This window comes from Pelophylax lessonae (genome assembly GCF_965119305.1).
Source record: "Pelophylax lessonae genome assembly, chromosome: 10".
NCBI lineage: Eukaryota > Metazoa > Chordata > Amphibia > Anura > Ranidae > Pelophylax > Pelophylax lessonae.
Window position 1 is genome coordinate 74,930,543 of NC_138777.1, and position 22,845 is coordinate 74,953,387.

The window sequence follows — 22,845 nt, forward strand, 5'->3', positions numbered from 1 at the left end:
CTGCTGTGAAGAAGACAGCAGTGGTGGGAGGAAAAGAGGACACACAGGTAGCTAAATGGCGTGGCAATGGCACTGTTTGGACCGTGATCTGAAATTCAGTGATGCCTGTTCTAAAGGCTGAACATTTTTTACTTTAATGCATTCACTGTATTAAGGTAAAATATTTCCCTGTATTTGTACCCAGAGCCTGTGCCCATCTACAGTGGCTCTCACCACTCTCTCTGCTCACAAAGGCAGTTGTGGAAGCCATTAGCTCCTGTTGCTGTCAATCAAATCCTGTGAGCAGAGAGTCATGCTGTGTGTGTCAATAGATGCACATGGCCCGGCTCAGAAGCAAGCTCACAGGTGTGCCACCATAGGAAGCACACCTGCTATGGTTGCACAACAAGAATAGAAACCCAAAGCACTGGTAGGGGACCCAAGAAGAGGGTGCCCGAGGTAAATGTAACATGTTTGTTACTTTCATAAAAAGACCTCACACTACTGAGCCACTGTGCTGCCCAGCAATGCTTTCTAAGTAAAGTCAGAAAAGAACCAGAACTCCATATCTGCTTGTTTGTTTTCAAATCGGTGAGATCTTCAGGTATTAGATCCATTAACTGGATTCTGCTGCTGTGTTGTTGTAGACCCTGTTTGAAGGCAGCAGGAAATGTCCAAATAAGCAGTAAGCAATAACTTACTCATCCTCAGTTTCCCTCTTGCAATCCACAAACTTTTGATATCCTTTAGGGTCCTTTCACACTGATGCAATTCTACTGTGTTTTTACCTTGCAAGAAAAACACAAGAAAAATGTTTCCCTTTAAAACCTATGGGACTCTTCACACCACTGCGCTGCAGGTGCAGTGTGTTTTGAAAAGTCCTCCAGGCTGCATCTTTGGTGTGGTCTTCAAAACCATACCAAAAACGCAGCTCCCCATTGAAATTAATTGGAAAAAATTCAAAAACACAACAAAAATGCGTTGTGTTCTCATTTTTGGTGCATTTTTGTGAGTCAAGTGTCCATTTTTCATGGGTGCAGGCAACCAGAAAGGGCACCAGAAACGCATCTAAAATGTGTCAAAAACGCATATGCATTTTTACCACAATTTTGCTACAGAGCAGTGAGAAAGCATACAGTGAACAAGCTAGAAGAGTGACACAATTATTCACTATTATAGATACCCGTCTTACCTGCCTGCTCAATAAACCATGAAAAAAAAACTCCTCCGAGTCTCAATGCTCTACTCCTCTACTGTATTGAACCACATCCGCCTCTAGAGAGTTGTTAGACTGAGAAACAGAACCTGATTAACTATACATTACCTCTTATTCTGTATCTAGTTATTTTCTATACCAGGTTGGGAGAAGTCTGTAATAAGATTTCATTCAACTGTACCAGCAGTATTTAAAATACAATTATATATTTTTAATTTAACTAGAGTTGCAATTTAAATTCAACACTTAGTTGGGTTCGTATCTGAGCATAGCGGGAATTTGGGTTCCCATTCTTTTTATTTGTGTATTATGGAGCGTTTTGGTTTTTCACGCATAGGGCAGCCCATTCACTTGAATGGGCTGCCTTGTGCACCACAAATGTCCAAGAAGCTCTTAAACCCTTTTGGAGCGGAGCGTGGCTCATTTTTTCACCACGTGTTTGCTGCTTGGGAAAACACGTAGCAAATGCATGCTTGCTACCCACACTTGGGGTGGCATTATTAACTAATGGCACCTCAAGCGCAATGCTTTCCAAAATACCTGACAAAACACAACGGAGCCTTATTGTCATATTAAATCCTTATTGACATATTGATTAGCATGAACTTTTATTCTGATCCACTGGGTAATTTTAAACACTAATATCAAGTAGAAGTAGCAGTGAAGAAGCCCCAGTGGGTTTAAGCGACCGTTCTTGCATACTAATACATTATGGTCCATGTGATTGGTGGTGTGGCAGGGGTGTGTCCTTTGATTAAATACTCTGCTCTTAAAGATGACCCTCTTTCCCATCTCACAAGGTTAGGGCATTTTCCTGATATCTCCATCTGCATTGGGACTGCCAGAAGAGGAGTTTAGCTGACTTCTGATGCAGTGCTAGTATATTACTTATGCTACCCATATGAGGGTACAGCTTGAGATAGGTTTCTAACCTTCTCTCCTGGAATTAGAAACCAACACATATAATAAGAAATGTAGTTCTGCCTCATACTAGCAGTTACGGGGTCCTGGAGCATACCTACTGATGCTTCACTTTCCCCTATTGTAGCATAGAGGAGGGCAACTAGCATGGCACTCAACTGTCCTTCATTTGGAGGGACTGTTCATCTTTTGAGACCAAATTCCCTTGTCCCTCATGCAGCCTCAGGTGTCCCTTTGAGGCTGTCTGATGTGTACATCTCTATACAAAATGTACTTAGGTTGCATAGCAGGACACATGGACACTCAATAAAGTTGGAGGAGAAGCGATTTAGCCCTAAACTGCATAGGGGGTTCTTTACTGTTAGAGCAGTAAGGATGTAGAAATCCCCTTCAACATACAATTTCAAAGAAATTTCAGATGGGCATCATAGTGAACGCAAAATACAGGGATATGGGAAATGATAGAGATATAGACACATACACACAGCCCTACACAAGTTGAACTGGATGGATTACAGTGCCTTGCGAAAGTATTCGGTCCCCTTGAACTTTGCAACCTATTGCCACATTTCAGGCTTCAAACATAAAGATATAAAACTGTAATTTTTTGTGAAGAATCAACAACAAGTGGGACACAATCATGAAGTGGAACGAAAGTTATTGGATATTTCAAACTTTGTTAACAAATAAAAAAATGAAAAATTGGGCGTGCAAAATTATTCAGCCCCTTTACTTTCAGTGCAGCAAACTCTCTCCAGAAGTTCAGTGAGGATCTCTGAATGATCCAATGTTGACCTAAATGACTAATGATGATAAATAGAATCCACCTGTGTGTGATCAAGTCTCCGTATAAATGCACCTGCACTGTGATAGTCTCAGAGGTGCTTTTAAAGCGCAGAGAGCATCATGAAGAACAAGGAACACACCAGGCAGGTCCGAGATACTGTTGTGGAGAAGTTAAAAGCCGGGTTTGGATACAAAAAGATTTCCCAAGCTTTAAACATTCCAAGGAGCACTGTGAAATGGAAAGAGTATCAGACCACTGCAAATCTACGAAGACCTGGCCGTCCCTCTAAACTTTCAGCTCATACAAGGAGAAGACTGATCAGAGATGCAGCCAAGAGGCCCATGATCAGTCTGGATGAACAGCAGAGATTTACAGCTGAGGTGGGAGACTCTGCCCATAGGACAACAATCAGTCGTATACTGCACAAATCTGGCCTTTATGGAAGAGTGGCAAGAAGAAAGCCATTTCTTAAAGATATCCATAAAAAGTGTCATTTAAAGTTTGCCACAAGCCACCTGGGAGACACACCAAACATGTGGATGAAGGTGCTCTGGTCAGATGAAACCAAAATCGAACTTTTTGGCAACAATGCAAAACGTTATGTTTGGCATAAAAGCAACACAGCTCATCACCCTGAACACACCATCCCCACTGTCAAAAATGGTGGTGGAAGCATCATGGTTTGGGCCTGCTTTTCTTCAGTCAGCAGGGACAGGGAAGATGGTTAAAATTGATGGGAAGATGGATAGAACCAAATACAGGACCATTCTGGAAGAAAACCTGATGGAGTCTGCAAAAGACCTGAGACTGGGACAGAGATTTGTCTTCCAACAAGACAATGATCCAAAACATAAAGCAAAATCTACAATGGAATGGTTCACAAATAGACATATCCAGGTGTTAGAATGGCCAAGTTAAAGTCCAGACCTTAATCCAATCGAGAATCTGTGGAAAGAACTGAAAACTGCTGTTCACAAACGCTCTCCATCCAACCTCACTGAGCTCAAGCTGTTTTGCAAGGAGGAATGGGCAAAAATTTCAGACTCATGATGTGCAAAACTGATAGAGACATACCCCAAGTGACTTACAGCTGTAATCGCAGCAAAAGGTGGCGCTACAAAGTATTAAATTAAGGGGGCTGAATAATTTTGCACGCCCAATTTTTCAGTATTTTTATTTATTAAAAAAGTTTGAAATATCCAATAAATTTCGTTCCACTTCATGATTGTGTTCCACTTGTTGTTGATTCTTCACAAAAAATTACAGTTTTATATCTTTATGTTTGAAGCCTGAAATGTGGCAAAAGGTCAAAAAGTTTAAGGGGGCCGAATACTTTCGCAAGGCACTGTACAGTCTTTATTCAACCTTACCAAGCTTACTAACCTGTAACTTCTATATTTCTACAAAAAGTATTATGTCGCAGTAAACTGCATGAAGCCATGGTGGAGCCACCCCGCTTACTTTCGTATCCCCCCTACCTAAGAGCCCTATAACATCCAGATAGACTGCTATAGTTGTTGATATGTCCCTGTCTTTGCTCTGAAGATGTATTTTGTTATTTTTGTAGTGCCAGAAATTGTGCAGGACTTTACAAAGAAAAGTGCCACACAATTTGTGGGCACTATATAGAGAGCCAGACAAGTACGCACGTTCCAGCTATTTAACATAAAAGCAGCTTAAAATGAGTTTCTAGCCATAAAATGAGTACATTTTGGGAGCTTGGGGGGAAATAGGAAATAGTGTTAGAAATTCACATAAATACAGGGAAATTGTGTTTTCCCTGGGGGGAACTGAAACCATAACCATGGCAAAGCAAGACCATTTATTCAACATACTGCATTTTAAAGTAATAAAATTCTGCCCTTTAGTCAATACTATTCAACTGCACAATAAACACCCACCTTTTCAACATATTGATCTTACCAGCTAATGTGCTGTTCTTTGGACTGTTATAAGTCAATATTTATTGAAGCAGTATGGAAAAATCCAAACACATATAAAATAATCCAGTTTAGTGAAGCTGTTCTGATGCGGAATGTAGAGTTTGGTGGTCCTCTGGGATGCTGGGAACGATCTGATATTAGGTTTATTTGCGTGGTGTGACTGGAAATAATTTTGAAATGATGGCAAAGCATGTCTAAAAAAAGTAAATTAATGATTGATTCTTGTGGGTTAAATTCATTTTATGCTGCATGAAGAGGATTAACTTGTGGAGAACAGGAGAAATAGTGTTTAGTAGAGTAGTCTCTCTCTTTGCCATGGTAAGAACAAGGATCTTGAGTGCAGCAAAGTTTTAAGGCTACAATTGTAAATATAGTCTAAATTTGTACCCCATTTTGTATTATCCTCTCATTTGATTTTCAACTTTTACGAAGTCAGGTTTATCAATGTATCTCTTTGATTACTTACATTATGTATCTATGTTAAATGGGTGCCATCCCATTTAATATTAAAGTGACACTCCGTGTTGATAAAAAAAAAAAATCCTCTCCAGGTTTTGTGTTGCAAGACATTTTATCAAACTTCATTGTGGGTTCTTACCACCTTTTAATCTGTAGAATCTTTTGAGGCAGACCTTCCCACTGAATTTCTAAAACTGAATGCTAAGTGGGAGAATCTACCAGCTATATTCACATAGTTTTGCAAGAGGAATAACAGCATCTCTGTGGACATATGGAGAGTATATCAACAAATTTGCGGAACACTGGCTTACTTAAATCTCTGTACAGAACAGCAGTAGGCCAATAACATGAGCAAGAAGTAAGATTTCAGGAGGATTTTGTACAAAGAGCATTGTTGTTATTGTTGCAACTAATCAAAATTTGAATTTTTGACCATTTAAGAAAAAGCAGTTAGCTGCAGAATGAAATAAAAAGGCAACTTGTTATACCAATAAAGTGAAACTCTATGTACAATGTCTTTTGAAGAGAATGGAGATAGTAATGGAACCTCTGTCAGGTTTTATGTTGCCTTGGTCAAGGAGTAGACAGATTTTCTCCATCAGGAATGCACACAGCTATTAAAAAAACATTTTTATCAGTATACTGGGACAGTTAAACTCGTTTTGCTGTATTTTCTTCCATTGGTGTGATATCCTTACTTCCTCTATAGTATCACAGGTACAGAAACGAAGGGAAATTTCACATAAAGGATCACAATAAAATCTAACAGAGGTTCAACCTTTTCACATTCTATGCACAACTAAATAAAAAAAACATTCAATCAATTCTTTCAATTTTACTTTGCAGCAAGCTGTGTTATTTTCTTAAAATTTTACTACTGCCTTTTTACAGTAGCAGCTTGATATATTCATCTTTTAACAAAAGTGGAGTTGTCCTTTAAATCAAAATTGAGGAGTTCAGAGTTATTCATAGGAACAATGGAAAGGAAAATGGCAAGGCTTTATTCAGTAATCACAAAGACTTTTATGCTATGATTGTGTCTAAGGTTAGCTGATGACAGTGCAATGGAAGTACAAGTGCCAAATAACTGGTATGGAAAAGCCAGGGAAGCTTTTAGTCACAGAAGTATAGTTTTGAGGAAAGTAGAGATGCAAGGAAGGTTGCGGGAAAGGTTGCACACTCTGGGAAACTGCTACATTTATGCAATGCTGCTTATATAAATGTATATCCTGCATGTAACAATTCTACATGGATTGGGTTCTTGCTTTATAACTTATTTTGATCAAAAATGTATCAGATACAGTATTCCACATAATTTATTAGATACAATATTCCACATAATGTATCAGATACAGTATTCCACATAATTTATCAGATACAATATTCCACATAATTTATCAGATACAGTATTCCACATAATTTATCAGATACAATATTCCACATAATTTATCAAATACAATATTCCACATAATTTATCAGATACAGTATTCTACATAAGGGTTCATTTATACCTAATTTTCCTGCATAGGCCAAATGCATGAACAAAAAAAGCCTATTGCTCGCAATAGGACCTGTTCTGACGAACAAGTTGTATTGTAATGTGTTGAAGAATGTTTTGCATTTAGGGTGTTCTGATATGCATTGTCATTAAAGAGCCCAATGCTGCGCAAAAACAAATCAATGGACGTCAACACAGCATATGGTAATACATGCAACATTGTGTAAATCAGCCCTCAATCCAAGACCCAAGGGTACTTAACTTGAGTGATCCTGAAACTAAGTCTAGCCATGCACATATAGATATATATATTGATTTCTCTCGTTCAGCTCACAGGCTGAACCCAATGACTACACACATCTCCTCTAATGTTCTCTAATTCTCGGCCTCACCTTGGGTCTTAGAATCCATACAAAGTGCTCCTCTTTTGGATGGGGTTCTTTAAAGCCATGATTTCAAAAAATAGTAATAGGTACTCTAAAAAATGAGCTTTTGAGAATGAGAGCAGGAGAATCCGCCTGCAGGGTTCTCTGTGCTTTTACAAGGGTTGAGAGAGGTTTGTAAATAACAATGTGGCTTTATGGGTATTTACTTAATGTTACTATGCCTTTCAGCAGTCACACAGTAGATTTTACTAAAGGCCTTTAAGAAATACCCCTGTGCCCAAACAAACATTTTAACTGCACTTACAGAAACTGTCCTAAGCCAAAAGTTACAAACCTTGTTTAAATGAAACTATTATTGTACTTACTTGCCCATAATCTTTTTTAGCCATGGACATTCTGAGTAGTTACCATGGCAGTACAGTTGCTGTGCCGGTAGTATTATCTAGGGGATATGCTAGGATAGAAACAGGGAGCTGTAAACACTAATTGGAGGACAGTAGAAAGCTGGAAACAGGGGACACTTTTTTGTCAAGTGGTACCTGGGTAGCTGCTTCTCTCTTCTGCACCAGTTTTTTAGAGGGACACTAGATTCACACCAATGTCACATAGAGTCGGATTTTTGATTAGCCAACCATGGCCAAGGGCAACAAGGCTAACAGGTCCGACACACAACCAACCCCACGCATTGTTGCTGACTGTGAGTAAGTAATTTCTGTGTATAAAAAAGATCATAACTAGTGTCCTGCCTGCTTGAGCAGTTTATGCACTTGCTGTCCTGCACCGTTTGTGTTCATTTGCTGGTGGAATTGTGTAGGGTCACTGCTTGCCCTATTTTTTGGGTTATTGGTTCTGTGTTTACCAACATCTTGCCCCTTTAGTATTTTTGACTGCAGCCTTGGTGTGCCTTCTCTGGCTACAACACGTGATTCTGTTAATATGAGACTAAGGTTGGTCAGTCAACTGGGGTGGTCTTGGCAGGCACAAAAAAAACAAGATAGTTAACATCACATCAGGAAATGCCTTCAGAAACATGTAATAAATCTGTAAAACTGTAGATGCACTGCTTAGCCTTAAAGTGCAAGGCTCACTTTACAGGATTTAGCTCATAAATAGATTTAGCAGGGATTTACAGTATATGCTGGAAGAGTGGGAAGCATGTAGTGACCTTTTAATACAAAAACACTGAATAAGAACTGATTAGAACTTGCATTCATTTCTTTAGATCCTTATGTAAAGGTTTGGCTTATGTACAAGGACAAGAGGGTTGAGAAGAAAAAGACAGTGGTTATGAAGAGGTGTCTAAATCCCATCTTTAACGAGTCCTTCATCTTTGATATCCCCACCGAAAAACTCAGAGAGACCACCATAATCATAACTGTCATGGATAAAGACAAGCTTAGTCGTAACGATGTGATTGGCAAGGTAAGTGTTATGGGATGCATTATTTTTTACAACATGTTGTGAATTGCCTAATTGTGATGTTGCTAATATTAAATGATCATTTAACTTATCAAAGGTAATCATTATTCCTTATAATGGCATTGCAATTGGTTGAGAGTTTGCCTTATTTCTGGTATCAGGACCCCTAGAAGCAAAGAATGTGGCAGGGAGGGGGGAAACTCTTTGTGCCATTTAGGATCTGAGTTGAGAAACTTTTGTGTACTTCAAAACTCCCCATAAAAGTCTATGACACAGCGCAAAAGCAGCTGATCCCAGAAGTGACTCTAACTGATGCCAAAAATATGCTGCATTTGCTCATTTAAGATCATTGACACAGGTCCTTATAAAAAGAAAAGTTCCAGTATTTTACTAGCAGCCTTGGCAGGCACCTGGGGCACCAGGCAGGTGCCATGTGATTGGGTGCAATGATGCCATTGGTCAGAAATGTTGTGATGCACCTGTTAGATGCCTTGTGAAAAGTATGTACACATCCAATGTCTTATGGAAACACTTCTGTGAAGATGTTTTATGAAACTATTAAAAAGAGTGAAAATACAACTGTTAAAAGGTGCAATGATGCTCTAGGGTCCATTCAGACTAGCACGACTTGTCAGGCGACTTGTCAGCCTGACAAGTCGCGCTTGGTCGCTCGCCATTGATTAGCACAGGACCCGTTCTAATAGGAGCGACACAAGTCGCTCCGACTTAGAAAAAGGGTCCTGTACTACTATGGGGCGACCTGGAGGCGACTTGCATTGACTTCAATTATATGAAGTCCGTGCAAGTCGCGGTGCGCGCTGTGCACCGCGACTTCACAGGTCGCCCCACAAAGTCGGATCGCGCCAGTCTGAATGGGCTGTAAAAGGCAGAAATAATAAATGTAAGCAATATAGGTTCAGCTACATTAACTGTTTCTAATATAATGGGGTCACAGTTATAGTTTTTGAAACCCTGTTGCATAAAAAAATAAAAAAGGCCACTCCAGAAGATAACTGCTAGAGAGACATCAGAGAGAAATGTGTCAAGTGTTCATCATAGTCAGTTCTCAGAGGCATTAGTTTGTGCTTTATTCTTATGTGGTAGAAGTTCTCAATTGAAGTCTTCCCAGTGATACTAACTGAGATCCCGAGGAAGGTGCTACCAGTTCTTTAAACTGCTTACCGTATATGTAAATCCTCTGGGAAAAAAAACTAATCTTTACAAGTGCCCAAACACCTGCAGGGTAAGTAAAGTATGAAAGTATGAAAACAGCCTTCAAAATACCTTATTTTGATGTGTTTTTTTTTTTCTTTTTTTTTTTTTGTGGTCAGTGTCTGCATCTTCTGGTGACTTCCCATCATGTTGCAGGACTGTAGAGCACACTGTTGACTGAGAGCCAATAGCTGAGTAATGCAATGCTATGACTACAGGATCTTGCAGGCACATGCTGTACACAACGGGTTAACAATGCTACACAGCATTAAGATACTGTTATTAGCATTGTCACCCCATTATAGAAAGGGCGAGAAAAACAGGTATTTCACAGACATTTACTAACAATAGGTAATTAAAACCAGGATGACTACATTGCATGCATAAATGGAGCTATTTGTGCAGTTTTAATATTTGGGTTTACAGACTTTTTAGACCAGTACCCAAAAGTATCTAACTGTTGAGGTAGCATGGCTGACATTTATAACTTACAATCACCTTAACCCTTAGAAATTGAATCTGCAAGTTGCATTTTAAGGGCTTAGCATCGTCTTCTATGAGGACACGTCCTTTGAGAGGACAGAACTGACCCTGGAGCATTCTGTGTTATATAAATCAAATTCCAAGGACATCTGCCACTATATAATCACCTGAAACTGTAGATCTCCCTTAAACCTTCAGATATATATTGTGGTGGTGTCATTCCACAAGCTGCTGCATCCTTCAGAAATAAAGGAGATCAATTAACCCTCATACCATCAGGCTTCATAGCAGTTATGTTTACTGTTGTGCCAATTAGGACTACCCTATGATCTTGTGTTCAATCTATCGATCTTTGAACCTACCTTCGCTGTAAATAACATGCATGGAAAGATCAAAGTAGGAAATGTGAAACATGTTAAGGGATTTACATACAAGTGTGTGGGATTTTGAAGTGATGGAGGCAGATGTAGCAAGCCAGGGAAGGGATTTGTACAGCGCAGTGACAGATGAGGGGGTGACAGCAGCCCTTTGCATGGATTGGAGATAGGACAGATGTGTTAATTGGATGCCAAATATGTGAGAGCTGCAGGTGGATTACAGTCAGAAATGATATATATGAAAAATGAATGTGCAGCAGCATAGTCAGTAAGTTGATTTAACAAAATAAAGACAGTGCCTAGGCAACCGTTTTTCACTACTGTTGTCAGATAGAGAATAGAGAACACAATGAAACATGCATATTATATTATATTGCAACATAAGACAATTAGTGGGGAACTTCAAGGTAGTTGAACTGAGCAGTGATGTACATGTAAATGTGAACACACAGCATTCCTTATTCTCAATATACACTATATTACCAAAAGTATTGGGACGCCTGCCTTGGTCCGTATGGTTCAATATTGGATTGGCCCACCCTTTGCAACCACATCAGTGTCTGACCTCACAAGAGCACTTCTGGAAGAATGGTGAAACATTCCCGTACACACACTCCTAAACCTTGTGGACAGCTTTCCCAGAAGAGTTAAGCTGTTATAGCTGCAAAGGGTGGGCCAACTCAATATTGAACCCTATGGACTAGTTCATGTGCATGTAAAGGCGGGTGTCCCAATACTTTTGTTAATATAGTGTAGTTCAGAACATCACACTCTGTAGTAGCGGTGTAACAGAGGTTTCAGGTGTAGTAAATGAAGATGTGCCCATTGTCTTTTTCAAAACACCCTTATATATCTCTTTTTCCTATATATATATATATATATATATATATATATATATATATATATACAGAAGTTAATACATATAAACATATGGTAAAAGGATAACAATTAATTTTTGCTTTGCTTCTGTTCTGCATACAGTCTGTTAACCTGTTCTTTGATAAGAAGCTGGTAGATCTCCAGCTGTCTCAAACTACATATCCCGCTATGCCCTGCCAGCTACTTTGCTAATCTAATCTAAAATTCTTTGGCTCATGAGGCATTCTGGAACCTTTGATTCTACAATGTCTAAAGATCTAATAGTTATCTGCCACTACTTCCTGATATAGCAGAACAATTACTTAAGCCTAGTACACACCTTCTGAATGTGGGGCAGCATCAGCTGGTTCAATAGAAACCAGTCAGTGTGTACTGCAATCAGTCCGAGAGAAGTCAACTGTTCAGCCAGCTTCTGTCGAAGGGGCATTCCTGAAAAAGGTCTGCCAATTGGCTCCCAATCAGCTTTCTCAACCAATGGCTGAGAGCACTGCTCGGAATGTTCTGGCGGGGGGCCGTCCCCCTGTCAGAACACAATAGAACAGCAGGGAAGATCGCTGTACTAACGTTGGATAGTTAGTACAGTGGCTCTCCCTGAGCAGTCCGTTTTTTTTTGTTCAATTCTGCTGGGTTGAAAAAAACTAGTGTGTACTAGGCTTTAAAAAGTTGTAGTATCACAACTTCACATTGTGTCCCGCCAGCTGCTAGCATAGTAACTCAAATTGTTGATGGCTCTTGTTTATAGAGCAGGGCCCTCTAAATCCTCCTGTATTGAATTGTATTGTAACTGTATTGTCTTCCCTCATATTGTAAAGCGCTGCGCAAACTGTCGGCGCTATATAAATCCTGTATAATAATAATAATAATAGTTATAAATGAGCTCTCTTTTCTCTTCTTACTGTCTGTACCCTCTTTGCAGATCTACCTATCTTGGAAGAGTGGTCCTGGAGAGGTGAAACACTGGAAAGATATGATTTCTCATCCAAGAACAGCTGTAGCACAATGGCATCAACTCAAGGCCTGAATTGACAGCTTTTCTGCACTCTGATCTCCTGCAGTCTTCGGTTACCTCCAACAAAACCAACGCATTGGCCATGCTCTTACTGTCTGCACAAAAACAACCTGCAGGCTTCCAAAGGAACAGCCAGCTTGGAACTCTGGGTAACAGGATGCCTAGGGGCCAGCCTGTGCCATCTGCAGCTCTTCAACAAGGACCGTGCTTCAAAACTCTCCTTATATTTGTTATACTAGGCACAGCTGCAGTTTCCTTCTGGCCTCATGAAGAGCGGCACCTCCCAAAACAGTGTTACAGAGACGCTGAGAAGGGCAGGGCGGGCTTATCCCGCAGGAAACCTCTCTTTCTCTAGGCTGCTAAACCTGCAAACTTTCCACGGCTTCTACAAATACATGCTGGCCACAGCAGCACTGTAGTGTGCCTATGGTGGTTGTCAATATAACAGCTCACTTTTTGTAGTGGTGCAAAGGTGCAATGAACCCTATGAAGTTTTTTTAGGGTATTTTATTTTCTTTATAGAAAGCTAAAGATAAAGAGCAATACCTGTGTTATTGCTTCTTAGAAACCTCCTTACGTGCCACTTAATGGAGCACGAAGGTAGGTTTAGGGTGGATTCAGCTCCACAAACTCTTTGCTGTACGTGTGGTTGTCAGTGTCCAATGTGCATTAAGCAATGTGCGATTGTGAGTGTGTATGTGAGTGTGAGTGTTCTCTTTTTTCTCCCCCTCTCTGCTCACCTTTTTCCCTCTCCTTTCCCTTTTTCGCGGGAACGGGATGATGCTCTGATGCACCTGCCTATCTTCGTACCGTGATTCTTTGTAGCTTTGTTTGTTGCCTCTTTTTTATTTTACATTCTGTTTTCCACTGAATAGGTTATTTTTCAGAGTTTCGCTATAAAAAAAAAAAAGAAAAATGTTTTTTAAAAAAAAATAAAAAAAATGTCAATCACAGGCAATGTTTTAAATGGGAAGACTCTGAACCGAGACTATCAATGTTGTCTAGATTTTTTAGAGTGTCGGTAATGGGTAGCCAACATTTTGCTGCCAGCGAGGCCCCTTATTCGTTCATTCCATCCCTCTCTGGTAGCAAAACTTTTTTTGTCAGAGCCAAAGAGGATGCTGTCCCTGTTTGAGCACATGGCACTCAGTGTTCCTAACCTCCTGGAAAGAATTATGAGGTACCGTTGCAGTCCCCTTCTCTCCTGGTGATCATGTGATGTAATCTGTTTGTATCAGGGCCCTCTTGCCTTTTGAGCATCACCAGCCATTTTGTCTTCCAGGATGAGGCCTTGGAAGTTCCCAGGCTCTCTTATTCGCTAGGCTCCAGAGTCCCATGTATAAAGTCAAATCTAACCAAGTTGTAAGTATGACAAGTTGATTATGGTATCAATGTGGAAACGAGGAAATACCTACTGTACTTTAAAAGTGAATTATTTTCACCAGTTCTCATTCTGTTTGAGCTAAAGGATAAAAACTAAGATGAAATAAATGCTGTAAAATCTAAACACAAGATTATATTGATTTGGACTGTTTCATTCTTCCAACCTGTCTGATTTATCACAACACACTCTTCTATCATTTATCCCAGCAGGCAGCTTAAAATAAAATAAATAAATTAATTAATTAAAAAAAACAGACAAACAGCTAAATGCGTTGATGAAATATATACACATTTTTGGCCAAAAGTACGTGTACGTCTGACTTTCACAGTTACAATAAATGCAAGAATTTAAAGAATAATAAAGAAACATACACTCATAAATGTGTGGCCACATGCAGTTCTGCAGTACACATCTCAACAAAGGCCTAAGCTGGCCATAGAGCAAATTTCTTTCCTGCAACTACGGGTTGCATTAAAGAAAATTGCTTGATTCCTCTATCAACACAGTGAGTGTTGATGGGGGAATCCTTCCCACTGAGCTATTGTGTCCTCACATCAGGGGGGGCAGAGGAAGCCGGGAGAACACACAGTGATTATTGTTAGTTGCTATAGCCGCTGGTGATAATCGCATGAGAAATCCAACAGGATGCATGTACCCAAGATGATCGATCAATCAACTTGGGTACATTCAGTCTGACCATACATGGTTCAAATCTCAGCTGGTCCCTGCTGAACTGGCCGAGATTCAAACCATCTATGGCCTGCCTAAGTTCATACGAGGTACTTTGCACACATTAGAGAGCACTTGACACATTTTTTTAAAGCCACCCACCAGGTGTGAAAGCAGATACTTGAATAAACAGCTCAAAGCACACCTCCATGCTCTGTGCATGTGTGTTTGGGCTGCACTTTCTCAATCACAAACTGCAGAAAGGGTCTATCCCGCACTTGCACCTCCCACTTCAGCAACTGTAGGGCCAGTGGTTGCCCATCAACGACTTCAGTGCTAGGACTGGCCAGCACTCTAGTAGAAGCAATAAAGCTATTTTCGTAGTCGTACATTGCAGGTCATGGAAAGTGTTTTGAAAGACATACACAGGTTTGGGATTCGATGGGTACAGGCAGTAAAAGACCATCCTCAGTCTATTGGGCTGCATTGTCCATACACAAATAGCTGTGCACAGATTGTGTCACTCCTTTTTCTAGAACACACCAGACAAATTTCCTGCGCTTGAAGGTGGGTCCCAGGGGGGCTAAGCTGAAAAGTCTCTGTCCAGGCTTGACTCGGATAGATGCCACCTTGCTGCCCTCACAAGACTGGGGGAGTCCAAACGACTGAAAAAAAGAAACAAACAGAGGGTGCATTGGCCTAGTGCATTATCCTTAGAGCAATGAATTTTAATAGAGTAAAAGAAAGGTACTGACAAACGAATGTTTGGTACAGGCAAATCACATAAAAGGACAATAGTGTCCATAGTATCTCGTCATGGATGACTAAAATGACCACAGATTTCTTATGAATTTCAAGGTCCTGCCTCTTCCTCAGAGCCCTCAGGGCTCTGGCTCTGGCCCTACAGTTTCTGAAGTAGGAGGTGCAAGTGCAGGATAGACCCTTTCTGCAGTTTGTGATTGAAAAAGGCGAGCTCCTGCCTCTTCCTCAGAGCCCCCAAGGCTCTGAGGAAGAGGCAGAAGCTCGAAACGCGTCAAAATCTGTGGACGTTTTAGTCTTCCATGACGAGATACTGTGGGCACTATTGTACTTTTATGTGATATGCCTGTACCAAACATTCGTTTGTGAGTACCTTTCTTTTACTCTATTAAAATTCATTGCTCTAAGGATAATGCACTGGGACGGTGCGCCCTCTGTTTGTTTCTTGTTTTCACTCCTTTTTCTAGATCTGTTGTCCTTACCCATAGCCCATCACCCTGATGTTTTTACCCATAATTGGGCTTAGTTGTAGAGACATCATCTTTACATACACAGCACCAAATCTGTGGGAAGACATTACAGCCTGGCCTCACATCTATCGCCTTACTGGGTTTAGGTATGGTCCCCTAGAGGGGTACACTGGTGGTTGTACTGCCACTTTCAGGAGAATTGGACACTGGCAAAGCTGTAAGCACAGCCAAGGATTACCCCTGCATGCCTACGTTTTCTGTTAGTGTTCTTAGGGGAATGGTCCTCTTCTCTCTGCAAAACCTTTTTTTTTTCTTTTTTATTAAAACATTTTTTTAATTCTAGCAAGATTCATCAGGTGCTGCAGAGCCACTGGGGCTCCTTTCTTCAACTTCTGGTTTGGTTACTTCTGAGATTTGCCCTAGGGACTTTAACTGAAGCCAGTCAGGCTGATGATGTGGGTCCAGGGCATAATGTCACCCTAGGGGCACTAGATCCTACATTTGGTGTTCACCTAGGCACGTGGTGCAATGAGTTGAGTTAGTGACAGGGTTATATGAGTAAACTTTTGAACTCATGTATGTGTGCAGGACGTTTACTACTGTAGCAATATTTCCAGGCCTTGGGCCTGAGGTGGGTGTGCCATTGTTACCGGAGACAGCTCCAACACATTTAAGTTGTGAACCCAGGTGTGAGAACTAAGACAATGACCATTCCGGCATCTTTGGTTTGTTTTGTTTATTGTATTTAGGGGATGGGAGAAGGGAATGAGTGGGATACTCCTCTAGCTCTTCTAGGCTTAACTGGGACTCTGTACAGAAAAATGCCCGTTGGCGCTGTCTTAACGCCAGCTGAATGCCGGCCAACGCTTCCTGGCGCTTAACCACTTAAGCCCCAGCCCTATTTCGGACACTTTTTGTTTACAAGTTAAAAACAGTATTATTTCCTAGAAAACTACTTAGAACCCCCAAACATTATATATATTTTTTTAGCAAAGACTCTGGAGAATAACATTTTGGTCATTGCAATATTTTTTGTCACGCGGTATTTGCGCAGTGGTCTTTAAAACGCCATTTTTTTGGAAAAATTTAGAAAAATCACATTTCACAGCATTTAAAAAATACTAAACAGTAAAGTTAGCCCATTTGTTTTGTATATTGTGAAAGATGATGTCACGCCGAGTAAATAGATACCCAACATGTTACGGTTTAAAATTGCGCCCCCCCCCCCCCCCCGTGGGATGGCGACAAACTACGGTCAATAGAGATCTCAATAGGCGACGCTTTAAATTTATTTAACGGTTACCAGTTTAGGGTTAGAGTGTAGCTCTTTTTTTCTAATTATTGCCCACGCTCTGGCGATCGCGGCGATACTTCACATGTGTGGTTTGAACAGCGATTTCTTTTGCTGCCCGACTTCCGTATACGTTTTTTTTGCGCACGAGCTAACGGTGACAGGGGCAGCTAATTTTTTTTTATTTTTTTTCCTATTTATTTTAATTTTTTTTAACTTTATTACAGGTTTTTAAAAAAAAAAATCTGATCACTTTTATTGCTGTCACAAGCAATGTAAACATCCTTTGTGACACCAATATGTAGTGACAGGTACTCTCTGTGAAGGGATCGAGGGTCTTAAAGACCCTAGACCCCTCCACTACACTTCCATGTATGCAAAACGGCAAAAACTGCGTTTTTGCATACAGCCGTTTTTAAATTTGCCACCTTTTGCAGCACAGTAACCCGGAAGTGACGTCATGGACGCCGCCTCCGTTTTACGTCATCGGAGACCCGATCAAAGCCGTTTCCGGCTTTGATCGGGACTCCATCCAGCCGGCGGACGTGCCGGCTGGGTGCTCGGGGCTCCCGGTGGGACAGGAGCCCCGAGCAAAGTCACAGAAGGTGACGGGAGGGGGGGGACGTCCCCTCCCGCTCACCCGGGTAACGATCGTTACCGACGGAAAGGCGACCGTCGGCTCTAAACCACGGTACCGGAATGGTGTCTCTAGCTAGAGGCATCATCCCGGTATACTACAGCAAAGTCTGCCGATGTATATATATGTTAGTATGTGGTAAGTGGTTAAAGATACTGACTTGCTGAATAGTGCTAGAACTTTGACTTTAACTTTTTTGTTAACTCAGAAGATCCAGGACTGTAGAACACTTGACTCCTGACACTAGATTTAGCTCAAAGGTCACTGAACAGCTCCCTCCAGCCCTTCACTGGCTGAGGTAGTTCTTTGTCACTGCTTTTGCTGCTGCAACTCTTAACTCTGTACACTACACATTGTACACTGACTCTTCAGGGCCCAACCACTGGTGCCCCCTTAACACTTGAGGGTCCTCTGACTAGGTACCCCCTCTAACACTTCAGGGTCCTCTGTCTAGGCACCCCCTTTACAGCTAGTTGACTCCTGGATCCCTGGAACCCTCTCTGGAGTGGTCCCCTCTACTATTGGCAGACCCCTAGGGGCAGTTCACAGTACTCACGACCTTGGCAGGCTTTCCTGGAACTGAACCTCTCTTCCTCCAATGGTCCTCGGCACAGCGGATCCCTTCTGCAGCTCAACTCAGCACTCTCTGGATTCCCAGGCAGCCACCCAAGACACCCGATCCTTCTGACAAGAGGAGAGACAGCCGTATTCCCAGAATCCTCTGCGGCAGAATCTGCCTTCTGGGGTAGATACAGGCCTGAGTGTGTCTCTGATTGGGTTTCCTCCACTGTCTAATGAGAATCTTCTCATGGAGCCAGTGGGTAGACTCCCCTCTCAGCAGACACACCTGGGAGACATGACAGCCAGCTCAAATCATGGCCCTGCTGTTAGGCAACCAAGGCCCACTATACTTTTACCTAGCACCTACCTGTAGGGTGCTACACTACATACTATATTCTTTAAGGGTATATGAAAGCTTTCCTATGCACCAGTGTTTCCCACAGTAATATGGACAAGTAAGGTTGAGCAGGCATGTGTTTTATTCTCGCACGGCCAAGGTACACCCATCTATTGGAACCCAGTCTTTGTGGACTCCTTAGGTAGTATGTCCACTGGATGGGCGAAGACCAATAAACAGGGCTTGTCCCCTAACACCCTGCCTATATGCCTGAGGGGAGACGCAGGATGGATAAAAGCTGCAATTAGTAATGGTCCTTGGGAAATGGGAACCCAGGTATAACAACGGAGCACCATCTTCCACTCATTCAGTCGCAAGCAGCACAGTGGGAGACCATTATTTTCTATTTTCCATCCAACACCTTTTTTTATTTACCAGGCTTCAGCCCAGTTACCTTCACTGAGCCTGTGCAACTTCCTTCTGGGTCAGGCACACTGCACATGCATGCGCCTTTTTGGGACAAGTGCACGGATTCGACTCAGCCTCCCTTGCCTTCTCCTCACCCGCACTTGCGATCCTCTGGGATGTTTCTGCTGGGCTCCTTGATGCTTATACTGACAGTCACAGGCTCTTCCTGCTCTGCAATGTTTCTGTGGGTACCCCTTGGATAGATCACTCACACCTAAACCATGGCACAGCATAAGCAAAAGTTAAGCAGTCCTGCTAACTAAGGGGCCTCCCCAACCCATTCTGGGGGGCCCACTTCTCTTGTTTGTCTAAGGAGGACATTTCTGCTCCTATGTCTGAGTTTAAGAGTCAGCCTTTCAGCATTTTTGCAGTTCTTAGCCCACAGGGGCCACAAACAGGCCCCCTCAACCTCTCCCCCAATGTCTGTCCCTGCTCACCCTCTAGTGGCAGCTGCTGTTATGCATTTGGATGTAGAAGATAATGGAGCTTCATTCAAATATCTGATCATAGGCGCATTGGGCTACTTCCCTCGACCTTGTTCTACTCAGGATGTCTGCGTCTAATACTCACATCATTATAATTACATCGACTTCAGCGTGGCCTTTTGTTTATCACTGACTGCATATTCAGGAACATGCTGCCATTGACACCCTTCAGTTGCGTCTCCATTAAAATTTCCTCTAGTTTCTACTTCTGCACACATTTAGGACAGCCAATGCTCAGCTTCTCCACTCTAGGTAGTGGGAACCCTACTTCTTACTATGCGCAGATGTTAGCTGCATTACAGGGACTCCCTTTTTTTATTACACAGGCCTCCCTGGCCTTCAACCCTCAGACTTTGCCCTACATTTTAAGATGACCTCCCTCACTGTACTATGGTCAAGGATCACCAAGCTACCTGTTTTTGAGCTGTGAGGTTCTTCTGCTCTTGTCTCCTCAAAAGCGCTGACCTTGGCACCAGTCAACTTCTTTAGTCAACTACTACTACAGTACTGGAAAAAGTAACATTGCACCCGTTCTTAGTGTTCCCGTTATGTGTTTGTTTCCCTTCCACATGTAGGTACCTTGGTAGTTGCCTGCCCATCTCACCAAACTCTTCAATTATGTGACTGCTTTTCAGACTATATCCCAGAAGTCAACCCAAACTCCTTAATATTTACCAGTTGGGCACTTTCCAACCTCTAGGTTTGATGCCTCTCTTTCTTGGGTGCATGCAGATCTCTCCCTCCATGCTCTTTAATCTGTTATATAAGGTAGTTCTTACAACTATTAGAAAGTAACTAAAAGTTTTTCCAAAAGTATGTAGTCATAGCCCTCTATTATAAAAAAAAATGATTAGTTAAACCCACAAATGCTTTTTTTACACTACCATTCCTTTATTGGCTTTTGTAATTTACAAATGCAGCAATTCAGAAATTGGATGAAAGGTGTAGCACTGGGAAACACTTTTTGAAAGATAAAAAGTGCATTTTTCATACAGCTATATAGATCAGACCAAAATGAGGGGCAAATTGGGAGGAAAGAGGCACAGAGGGACTTTGTTCCAAATTAGGAACAGTCCCTCAAAATCAGGGATAGTTGGGAGTTACATTATTACTACTACTGGAGTGCTGACCATACTTTGCACTATCCTAATCACTTCCATGCTGAAAGACTGTTGATAAAGTAGGCCAAGCACAGCCCGCAAAAGTGTTTTTCTGCATCTACTGCCTGTGTCAACATAATCCTATTTATTAAACAGTGCAAAGAAATAGTGCAAAGTGCAGTAACCCAGTGCAGGAAAATCTAACCAGAATTCACCACCAAACCAGAAGATGGATTCTGATCGCCTACATGCATACACCCTGGTTTCACTATTTTAAAAAATAAGTCTGATATTGCTGTATACACATGTCAGGGATTAAGCACAAATATCTATATAGGCAGTCTGTTAGCATGGCTGTCGTAGTGTCAAGGAAGGAGGAAAGATGGATATCTGATTACAAAATAGATGATGTACAATATGTAGGTCAATGGAAAAAGAAGAGTCTGGTGCCAAGTCTTAGAGAGGAAGTGAACAGGACAAGGAGAGAGGATCGAAGTTCTGCCCATTCCATCCCAGTGCCTATTCAAAGATAAATGTAAAAAATACCAAATCTGACAACCCTCCATCCCCTATGTCTGCATTTATGATTATTCCTTAGACTGGAGAAAATAGACTTTCTCATTAGCTTTGGCCACCACACTAAGATCTGGTAGTAGCTATAAAAAAAAAAAGAAATGGAAGTCCGCCTGCCACATGTTGAAGTACGACCAGGAACTACTATTATTCTCATCCACAGCCAGACCTCATCCTTGGATACAACCTGCTTTGGTTACATGCAGGCTTGGGCAGTAAATATTGACTTTCCCAGACTGATCTTGAAAATGAGTGTGGGTGGGTGTTTAGTTATTTTAAAGTGTACTAATCCTTTAGTGACAGCTGCAGTGAACAACAACAAGTAGCCCAATATGCACAAACATTTATCTATCTCCAGCAGTAATAAATGCATTGAGCACGGAAGCGGATAATGCTGTGAAAGACCACATCCTGCATTTTGTCATTTTCAATACCTTAATGCAAAGGACGCAGTTAGGAGGGGCAGCTGCCTCAGACACTGTGTTTTCATGGGGGGGGGGGGGGGGCTGCTGGGGAAAGGTTTTTACCTGGGCTAGATTTTTTCTTGGTGGAGGGAACAGCACAGAGTTCAGTGATTAAGATGATATATTGCAGCATTTAAGATTTTGGCCGTGATACTCTATATGCTGTGTTATATGTTACATACCCCTTACAGTTGTATGTTACATATTAATGGCTGCTGGACTGAACTCCTGAGTTCTGTGTATGTTACATATTCCTGAGCCCTGCACTCTCTAACCTGGGCTGCACATTACATACATTTTACCACTGCCCTCTGTATGCTGGGCTGATTTTACATATTTCTGACCCCTGCACTCTGTACACTGGGTAATACATTACATAATCCCGACCACTCTGTATATTGGGAGTGCATCTGTCTTGTTTTTTTCCCTATAAAAATAACAAACATGGTATACTTACCTGCTCTGTTGCAGTGGATTTGCACAGAGCAGCCCGGATCCTCCTCTTCCTGGGTCCCTCGTTGCTGCTCCTGAACGCCCCCTCTCTCTCTTGATTGGCTAGCTGACTTTGATTGACAGCAGTGACACCCAATGGCGCAGCTGCTGTGTGTCGGACTGCTGAGACACTCGTGGACATCGCTGGACAGGAGGGACCTCAGGTAATGTTAGGGGTGCCGAGGGGGGCTGCTGCACACAGAAGGTTTTCTATCCTAAGAATGCAATAAGATAAAAAAACCTTCTGAATTTACAACTTCTTGCCGATTTCAAGCAGTACATATACTGCGACAAGTTGGCTCTATTGCGTGAAATTACGTACCTGTTTGCGGTTTAGTGCAATAGCCAACGAGGGTGCATGCGTGCGCGCCAATTGACCAGAGAGGGAGCCAATCAGAAGGTCTGGTGGACATTGCGATCGTTTTCCAGAGATTAAATGACGGACTGCCAATTTAAACAAGGCAGACCGCCGTTCTGTCAGAGATGAACACAGTGATCTTTTGTTACTGCTATTTAGAAACACGGATATCTGTGTTCATTTAGTGAGTCCACCCCACACACAGTTAGAAAGCACCCCCTAGGAACAC

General features: G+C 41.8%; 1 protein-coding gene across 3 annotated transcripts in view; it reads left to right on the forward strand.

Annotated features, from left to right (window-relative positions):
* Nucleotides 1–14,082, forward strand: part of SYT7 (synaptotagmin 7) — a 584,377-nt gene extending 570,295 nt beyond the window's left edge. For all 3 annotated transcript variants that reach the window (XM_082269832.1, XM_082269833.1, XM_082269834.1), the window contains 2 exons: nt 8,412–8,611; nt 12,476–14,082. In XM_082269832.1, the coding sequence (XP_082125958.1) occupies nt 8,412–8,611; nt 12,476–12,580 (305 nt within the window). In that variant the 3' untranslated portion in view covers nt 12,581–14,082. The remainder of the gene's footprint in view (nt 1–8,411; nt 8,612–12,475) is intronic.
* Nucleotides 14,083–22,845: the final 8,763 nt, after the last annotated feature.